The 9,950-nt window shown below is 47.1% G+C and overlaps 1 protein-coding gene across 1 annotated transcript in view; it reads right to left on the bottom strand.

Annotated features, from left to right (window-relative positions):
* Nucleotides 1-1,175: 1,175 nt before the first annotated feature.
* FAM207A (family with sequence similarity 207 member A) overlaps nt 1,176-9,950 on the bottom strand; it is a 38,805-nt gene continuing 30,030 nt past the window's right edge. The window contains exons 3-6 of the mRNA XM_015635541.2: nt 8,751-8,819; nt 5,595-5,748; nt 3,148-3,216; nt 1,176-1,773 (exon numbers count right to left, since the gene is read on the bottom strand). Of these exons, the coding sequence (XP_015491027.1) occupies nt 1,647-1,773; nt 3,148-3,216; nt 5,595-5,748; nt 8,751-8,819 (419 nt within the window). The 3' untranslated portion in view covers nt 1,176-1,646. The remainder of the gene's footprint in view (nt 1,774-3,147; nt 3,217-5,594; nt 5,749-8,750; nt 8,820-9,950) is intronic.

Raw genomic sequence — 9,950 nt, 5'->3', positions numbered from 1 at the left:
CCATTAGACCATGTTGCTCCAAGCCTGGTCCAAACTGACCTTATACACTTCCAGGGATGAGGCAGCCACAGCTTCTCTGGGCAATGTGTGCCAGGGCCTCCAGCACCCTCAGAGGAAACAGTTTCTTCCCAATATCCCATCTAACCCAGCCCTCTGGTGGTGTGAAGCCATTCCCCCTTGTCCTAGTCCTCCAGGCCCTTGTTCACAGCCCCTCTCCTGCTCTCTTTGAAGCCCCTATAGGCACTGGGGGTGGGGGCTCAGTCTCCCCAGAGCTTACTCTTGTCCAGGCTGAACAATCTCAATTCTTGGATGTCTTTGCCTTCCTTCATCTCCCACCCTCTCTCCTTTCCAGCACAAGAATGGCTGCCCCTGGGGCTGGCCAACCTCAGAGCAACAGAATGAAGGATGGAACACTGTCAGCATCTCTCTGTGGCCTCTGCCAGCAGGAAGCTCTTGCCAGGCCCTGTGGGAAGAGGAGTGGCAGAGTCAGCGACAGTGTCTGCACTGCCAGAGCCAAGAGGCACCAGACAAAGCCTTTGTTCAACAGTGCCAGCCTAGAGAGAGAACAGCAGCAGCAGCATTACTGTTGAGGCAAGACAAGTATGATCAAGGTGCCAGCCACCTCCATTGAAGCTCATTTCAGGCACTAACTTGGGTCAGAGTCAACTGCAGCAGGTTAAGAAGCATCAGTAAACTTTTTTACAGTTTAAAAGACAGCACTGGGTATTTTTGGGTGTCAAATCAGGATCATGTCTAATAGGGAGTGGCCCTGCCTTCAGTTGTCCCCCATGAAAGTTCACTGGGGTTTTGGGAACATTGGTGTTTGGGTACAGGAAAAGCCTGCTCCAGAGGTTCCTAATCACCAAAACAACTGGCTGAAGTTCATAGCCTGCAGGCTGGACACGTTTTGGGATGCTTCCTACAGGGCAGGCCAAACAGTGCACAAAGGCCAGAAGGGACGAGCATCACTCACAGAAAGCACGTGCTCCCAGGGCAGGAGGAAGGCACGTCTGTGAGTTAGATGTGATCTGCAGTCACTTCTTATTGCTTGTAGCAGTCCCCCCTGATTCACTGTACACATGGAAAGAACAATATTTTTAACTCATTTTTCCAAAGAAGGAAATAAACTCATATTACAATTCCTATTTACCAAAACAAGAGCCAGACAAACTCAGTGCTGTATGAAAGTATGTTTATTCAAAAGCTAAATTTCTCACAGAAAACAATGTCTATGAACAGAAGCACTGGTCATAACAAATTCCAAAAGCCTCCTGGGCTCCAGGGCAAGAACTTCTTCTCAGAGTTGTCAGGAAGATGGGGGGGGAATGACAGAACACAGATACATGGCCGTTTGGTACAGTTTCAGAAATCATACCTGCTCACAAGAAGAGCAAATGTATCAAGACACTTGGCAGGGAGATTAATGCCTGCACAAGAATCTCACAGAACACCCTGCTCCATGTGGACTGCTTGTAAAAGAGCAGCTGCCCCTGTCAGGAGAGAGCTGCATTATTCCTGCAGACAGAAAGCAGGGCTGTTGGTTTAACCATCTGCTGAACTGCTTCCAAGGACCAAAGTGGCTGGGATGTCGTGCCAGGGATGTGCTCTTTTTCACAGCCTGTGCATGTCCGGGCAAAGCTGAAGCTCTAAAGGGGTTCCCCTTCTTCCCCCTGCCTCAGCTTCTTGGAGAGGTGCTTGCTGATGGCCAGGAGGGGGTTGGCTCTGTACTGGGGATCGCTGATAACCTCATGAAACCGAGCCACTTCCTGCTCACTGAGGAAAGAAAAATAACACATCAGCTCTCTAAGTGCCTCATGTGAAAGGAACTGAGCAGATAAGGACCAACTCATACAGCAGCAGATTTCTGTTGAGACAGAGTGATCCTGGGTGTAAATCTCAGAGAAAGACAGTGTAAGAATAAACCTAATTTAGCCAAGGGCAAAGCTCAAATTGCTGCCAGCTTCATGGGAGCCAGAGACTTTGATCTCATGCCAGAGAGACACAAACAACCACAATAGTGTCCAGTGTCACTTGGGAATGTTTTTTTAAGAGCTCTTCCCTAGTAAACCAGAAACAAGAGACTCTGGATCTGGTGAATCACCAGGAATGAAAATTACTTCAGATTGCACCAGCACAAAATCAAATTCTCTTTAGAGAGCTTATCTACTGACTCTCTTTATTGCTGAACATTGAGCGTTGGTAATCCTACACACAACACTAGCTGGACACCATGGGAAGAGTATGACAGAATTACCTCTGCATGCCTGGTCACAGCTGCTTCCTGGGGAAATGGCCTTGTCTCAAAAAGCAAGCAAGCAGGGAGGGACAAGAACAGAGCAGGAGTATAAAAAAACCCCCTGAGTTTGCACACAGCCACATCTACCACAGCATCTGAATCTCTCTCAGACTGCCAGGCTCTCCACAGCCTCTCCAAACACTTGGTAGCACACAGCTACCTCCCCTCCCAAGCACAGCCCTTCCCTTCAATGTTCCTGCCAGAGAAACAGAGAGAAGAGCCAATGCTCCTAAAGCTTGGGTTGGGGTAAAAAGGTGAGGCTTAAGGAATCTCTCATCTGAACTAATACCTTGGAAAAGAAACCTCAAGACCTTCCTCCAAACTTTTTCCCTCCCAAGAAGCACAGACTTGCCAGACCATGAAAAAGTAAAGCAAGGCAAAACTGAGCAAGAAAGGCATCCCAGCACCAACACTGGCCTGTTTCTGACAGAGCAGGTATTCATGGAGAGCAGTGCTGGATCTGTAGCCTGACTGTTCAGCCTCAGTTTGAAGCTGACTGGCTCAAAACTGACAGAAATCCAGGAAACAAGAAAGCAAACACTGCCAGATCACAGAGCCTAGCCCCAGGAGACCTGTGCTGAGGGAAAATGAAGTTCTTGATGGCTATCCAACAGATAGAGAATAAGCAGTTGCCAGACCAAGTCCAGGAGTTACTTGGACCCATTTAAGTTCCCCACCCTTGTTGATATTATAAAGCCATGTGGACATGGGTCTTGAGCAACCAGTTCTAGGTGACCCTGCTTGAGCACGAGGGTTGGACCAGGTGAGCCCCAGGTGAGACTGGGTCCCTTCCAGTCTCAACCACTTCATGAGGCTCAGCAGGAAATGGACACTGACAACTGGGTACTTACAGGAGCTGATGTTTCTGAGCTTGTTTCATCAGACAGAAGTCTGCTGGCTCTGCCTTTGCTTTTATGTGGCTGTGGAGAGAAGAAACAAAACAAGTGTTAGAGCATTAATTTAGCAATGGCTGTGTAGATGGAGAGAGTCCAGGGATTCTGCTTCTGCCTTTCCAGAAAGGATAGATAATTAATTGTCCTGCATGGAAATTGTCCTGAAAGGCAATTATTCCCACAGCCAGGCATTGGAGGGAAATGCAAACTCCTTCCACTCGAGGCTGACATAGCAGGAGGCACTACAGGAAAACCAGATCACTCAGTACCAGAACTGGTCATTAGCTGCCCGTGCCTGGATCACTTTCTGCTTATCACTGACCTCCAGGTCAAACCGATCCTGTTGCTCAGAGAAATGATTCCATCAAACCTCCCCACCCCACATGTCACCTCTGTACAGCTCATGTTCCCTGCTGACACCACACAGCTCCAGCCTCTCCTGCCATCCCTTACAGGGAGCACCATGGATACTCAGCAAGAGGAGTAATGGTGTAATGGTGCACTATGTGCAGAAGAGGCACGGCAGAAGATACAGCTGCCACTTCTCTATGCATTCCTTTTTCCTGGGCAAAATGCAAGGAGACCAGAGGTGTAATACCATCCCTCATGATGCCTGATGCCAGGCAGCAGCAGAGATTTACCACTAAGCCCCAGCAAGGGACACACAGGAAGCGCAGAGATTGCTTTTGGGACTTGTGGTGCACAAGGGAAGTTGCTGGTAGAACTGAACATTAAGGAAAGAAGAAGAAATTTCCATTTTTCAGGATTACACAGATATGAAAGTTAACAGGAGAAAGAGGCTGGGAAAAGGCTCTGCCTCTGTGGGGTAGCTCCTCCCCAATTTGCCTTGAAGAGCCCCAGCATACAGGACAAGGGGGAGAAAGAGGGCCTGCATCCCACCTCTCTGTTAGAGCAGGGATCAAGGAGTAATAATCCCAGTGCTGGGGACTACAACCATCCCCATCTGATCTGACACAAAGGTCAGGAAACACAACAATTTCTCACCTCCTCTTCAAGACAGCAGGATCTGGTCTCTTGTTACCAGTGACCTCCTCTTCCTATTTTTCTCTCTGGCATGCTACCCTCCATCCTCTTATTTTGCCTTTTTCCCCCCATTCTTTCTTTCTTCTAACTCCCCTTGTCTCACGTTCCTTCACCTCACTCATCTCCATCACCTGTCTTTTTTCAATCAGTTTCTGCTCATTTTCCTCTCTTCATTTTTAACTGCTCAGCACAGGAACAACTTCTGGTCCTAGTTTGCCTAGAATGCTCACAGAAGCTCAGGAAAATCCTTTCTTAAGCTGGATGGCACCCCTTGGTCACCAGAGCAGGCAAATCTGTGTGTGCCACCAAGTCACCATGGCAGTCCCTTCAGAGGTGAGCAGCTCTGCAGAGGGTGACAAAGCCTAAAGGAAAGTTATTCTAGAGTATATTCCCCACCGGATTTCCCCTCAAAACCAGCAGCATGCTGCCTGTTCACTTGGACCCTGTTAGCAGCTCAGCTTCATTACACTTCCTTGCCTTCATTCATTATAAAACAGAATAAAAACCTCCCTGTAATGCACTTTTACCCTGCAGGAGATCAAATTCCTGGAGAATCTAATCTTTTATTAATACTGCTGACAAATCACCAGAGTATTACCCTTCCTTTCTGTAATGATTCAAATCCTATAAAGGCCTCCTCTGGTTATTTCAAACACTTCTATGCAGACATGCAGGAAGCCAGAAGTCAGGAAGAAGAGCCTGTAGGTCCTCTATGCCAGTACCAAGGGGGGCTGATTTGGGGTTAGCAGGTCACAGGCAATGTAAGTGACATCAGCCCATGTCAAACTCCTACCTCCACTGTGCCAACTTGGACTTCTGAAAGGAGAGACTTTTGGGAAAGGTCTGGGATGGGGAGAGAGGGAGCTGGCAGTGCACAGGGAACAGCCAACTCAGCCATGATCTTGGCCAAAGTCATACTACAAGACAATGAAGATTCTGGCCAGAGCACAAAGAGCAGGGCTCAAAGGGCTTGAACTGCCACAGGATAATGCCTGGATGAAGGTCTGGAAGGATGGAATATCAGGCTGCAACACCACAAGACAAGGTTATCAGTTGAGCTCAGCAGCATTACAGTGTGGACACCTACGTGCCACTCATCCAACTCCCAGGACATCTGGATGCTCCCAGCCTGTCTCATGCCAAGCCTCACCCAAGCAACATGGTTCCCCTCTCAGCTCTGGGTTCAGAAGACACATTTCATCTTTTTTTCTTGTGTCAAGTGAAGCATGAAAAGGGTTAAAATAGAGTTGCAAATGAGACCCTGTTGTCTGACTGCTGCCTGTAGCTACAAGCTGAGCTGAAGGACACTTCACCCCACAGGAAGAAGGGCAATACATAGCCCATCTCTAAATGGCACATACCTTTTGAGAGGCTTCCTTCCCCTCACACCTGTGGTCAGGTAAGAGAGGTCAGGCAGTGCTTCCATCAAGGGCTGCATGTCTCCCACCACAGGTGTTGCTTTCCGTTTCGCTTCAGCTTTTTGCTTTTGCTTGGCCATCTTGACACTTTCTATTTCTGCATCAGAAACAAGGCATTACTGGAAGAAGGGAAAGCGCCTGCAGGAGATAACCCTTGAGCTAAGAAATGCATAAGTTGTTTTACCATTTACAACAGGCCAGAAGATTTAAACCTGGGAAAAAATGAAAAAGTGCAGCTGTGTCATTCCCTCCATTGATGTATGTGGTTGTGACTATATACATCCTTCTGACACTGCAATGGAAAGTGAAATTCCCAGACAGATTTTTGTCTGTTTCCATCCCTTACACCGTCCATTGCTCACAGCAGAATGGCACAGGAGTCCTGGATGTGGCAAAAACCACACTGACCTTGCATGGAATTGGGAAATGAGGGGAAGGGACAACCCAAATACAGTCAACTCCACATCTGGCCTTAAACAGGCACAGTCCCCTCTCTGCATTGCTGTTGGGACTAAACAAGTGTCTCTTAGAGCAGGCAGAAAAGATGGACTTAATGTCAGTTGTTTACTTAGTTTGAAGTGAGTCGAGGTTCCACCTCCATGACTCACTCTGGAGTGCAAGCAGTCAGATGTTGGATAAACTGGACCCTTGGAAAAGCACTGCACCAAGTGGCAGATGCAGATGGCTTTTCTCTCTCTCCCACCAGCAGTTCTGACAAGGGTGTGGGCACAGAAAGCTCCATAAATGTTACATCTGTCTCCTTCTTTGCCTTAGGAGGTAGGCATTAAAATCCACAGGCTTCTGCCTCAGTCCTTGAGGCTCCCTGATGTAGCAGTATGTCCCACAGCTGCCCACGCTTCTCAAAGCCAGCAGCTTCCAGGGTGAGCACCAGCAGAATATGTCCTTCAGGACAGCCCACAAAAGCCCAGCACTGCTGCAAGCCTCCAGATGCCCCACCTGACCCACAAGTCCCTTGGACAACTGCAAGGATGCACCTCAGTGCTGAGCTACAAACTCCTTGTGTGGATGTGACAGTGAGCCAGAAGCCACAGGGCTGAGTTGGTGACACAGGGAGGACAACAACTCCCAAGGCATCACGGCCACAGAAGCCAGAAGTAATTTTTGGTGGGAGCACAAAAGCAGACAGTCCCACTTACAGACCACAATCCTGGGAATAATCCTGCTCCCACAGTCAGGGAAGCAGAACTCAAATTCAGTGGCTGACTCCTTTAATACCTTTGCCTTGCTTGTTCTCCAACTCAGCTGAGTCGAAGAGCAACAGTTTTTCATGAACTACAGTTCTGCTGTACATGGATGTTTGTGACAAATCAGGATTAGAAACACTTCTCCTCACAGCAATCCCTGCCAAGAACACAGCTTTCTGTTCTGCATTACTTCTTTTTTTGGTCTGGCTTTATGAAGCTGACTACTTCAGTGCTTTCATAAACAGTGTGTGCTCAAAATTTTCAGACACCTGATTCTGCGCAAACATCCCAAATTCTTTTCCTATGAAATCTTGTTCATCCGAGGAGCCACGCGATATATGTATTTTTAAATGTGCATACTTCTAATGTCTGAAGCATTACACAAGTTTTTTTTTCCCCTCTAGTCTCTCCTAAGATTACTTATTGGAATGGAAGAGAGTTTTGCATTTGCACTGATTTACACTGGGCTGATCTTTGGTTCCCAGGGTCTTGGCATCCAGTGTCACAAAAGCAGCCCAGGGATAAGAAGAAACAACAAACTCAGATTTAGGAAAACAGATGTAGAGATAACTTCAGCAGTCAAAGCTAGGTTCTCTCTGGGGGCACAAAAAGCTCTTTCTCCACAAAGAACTGGCAGAGTTTTTAGGTACTTCTGTGCCTGTAAAGCACTTCTAGAAGTTCTCCTAAATATAGATAATCTGGCCTGGAGTTTACTGTCTTGGTGCTCTCCTCAAAGCAAAGCCTCTGCATTTCACCTTAGTAATTTCAGAGCCAAGAGAAAGGGAAAGAGACTACAGCAGGGCCAAAATAGCACACATGATCTTGGGAAAGATTGATGCTACAAAGGCATCAGGAGGCCTGGATTAAGACCATGTAGGGATCCTGGGCTTTTCCAAAGCGGCTGACCTTGACTAGCACAGCCATCTGCATTTTGTGTCCAAGCAAGATGTCAAAGCATTCATAAACTGTTGGCTGGTTGCTTGGGAGGAGGTTTCCTCCACATTCACATGTGTTAAATTTGTGTCTTTTTACCTAAGAGCCAGACACACCTTCAATACAACTGGTGAAATCAAAGGTTAATGAACTTGGGCTCAGAGCTCAGGCAGAGAGAGTGTTTGGTGTAGCAGAGAGCTGCATCCCTCTGCCCCAAACACAGTCTGTATCCAACTCTGTTGGGCAAGAAGGTGTAAGGAGAAAAGCCTGTCCCAAGAACAGCTTCAGGTGACACAAAGAATCCCACTGGGTAGGAGAGTATAGTCCCCTACTGTGCTAAGACACTCAAAGCAAAAATAGGGAAGAGAAGCATTTCTACCCATGGGCTGGGTTTGCTTAGTTCATATTTCAGTGCCTCAAGAGAGGCCAGACTGTCTAGTAAAGGTGGGTTCACTGATCTGTAGCATGTAGGAAAGAGCAGTAACACGACCAGCAGTGTCCAGAGTTCTCACTTACTGAGGGGGCAGGACAGGCCACTGTAGGGTCTCACCACAGATGTTTGGGATTAGCTGGTGGCAGCATGGAGCTCAGCTCCAGCATGTCCTGCCATCCCCACAGCTCCTGGGTAAGAAGGAGGTCCACTAGACAGCTACTCACATCTGTACCAGAGTTTTAAAAGATAGAAAAATACGCTAAACTTATATGGGCACAGTGCCCTTCCGGGTTAACAAAGGGTTTATGCAGTCACATATATTACATATGGTGAAAAATCAAGAGTAGAGCTGGGGCAGTGACTAAGTCTTGGTGCTGAACACTGAGAAACAATAACTGGAACTTTTATCCTAGTGCCGGGGAGGAATGAAGATTTCTGAGAGGTGTTCAACTTCTTCCAGCACTGTCACCCAATGACAGAGATCAATCAGAACTATGCTCTGTGATGCCATGTCACAGGAATACTCACTCTGCAGCCATCTTTCCTTCCTCAGCTTCATCTTCTCTTTCTTGGAAATAACTGGTTTTTCTTCCAAACCTGGAAGAGAAGAGACATGAGATGGAGCCTGGCTCCTGCATAACAGATTCTGTTCAACCCTTGCTGCTTTTGAACTTGCTGGCATGGTAGGCAGGCTGCAGGCAGATCCAGAGGCTACCCTGCACCCCAACTTTTAGCCATGCAAATCAAATCTGCTCTCTGTGAGTTAAAAAACAAGAAACAAGCAAGTAAATCAGATTATCAGCACAGGATCACAGAATGGTATGGATTAGAAAGGACCTCAAAGCTCATCTCATTTCCAAGCCCCTTGCTGTGGGCAGGGACACCTTCCCCTAGACCAGTTTGTTCCAAGCCCTGTCCAACCAGGCCCTGAACACTTCCAGGGATGGGGCAGCCACAGCTTCCCTGGGCAACCTGTGCCAGGGCCACCCTCACAGGGAGAAAGTTCTGAAATATATCCAGGGAAGCCCTAGGGAGCAGCTGCTTGCCAGCAGCTTGTAAAAAAGACTAGTACCTACTATTTACCAAATTCAGTGTTTGGAAAGCAGCTGTTGGGCACTGATATCTAATATAAGGTAAAATACCATCACAAATATTTTTACTGGAGATCTGTTGCAAGTGCTATAAAATTATATCTTATCTCACATGTTTAAAACAAAATTGACTTTAGCCAACTTTTGTCCTGAAATGTGCTGAAAATTCCAGAATTCCAATAGAGTAACAAGCTCCCCAAAGATCACGCCATTCACTTTAGCTTATTCTTAAGCCTGGGGAACAAAAAGTACCCCTTTTCCTGCCTCCCCCAAAATAAAGAGAAAAGGAACTCAACAGACTTATGAAAACAACTCACTAAGGATAACTTCTCTGAAGCTACAGATCCTTTAGGATGATTTAAACAACAGCATGCCTTAGTAATTTCTTTAGAGCAGAAGAAACCTGCTGGGGCTAAGGAGACCTTTCCATAAAGCCAACAATCACCACCATGTTTTGAGACAGGGAGAATGAAGCTGGAGCTTCCACAGCCTCGTTTCCCAGAAAAATAAATTCCAAAAAAGCACTTACTAAAACCATGTTTGTTGAGGTATCAAAGCAGATGCTTTGATACAACAAATTGCATGGTCCAATAACCAACCCTGAGTTATGCCCACCCCCCATCACCCCTCATTTCTG

This window comes from Parus major, chromosome 7 (genome assembly GCF_001522545.3).
Source record: "Parus major isolate Abel chromosome 7, Parus_major1.1, whole genome shotgun sequence".
In the NCBI taxonomy this organism is placed as follows: domain Eukaryota; kingdom Metazoa; phylum Chordata; class Aves; order Passeriformes; family Paridae; genus Parus; species Parus major.
This window is presented reverse-complemented; position numbering and strand designations above follow the sequence as displayed.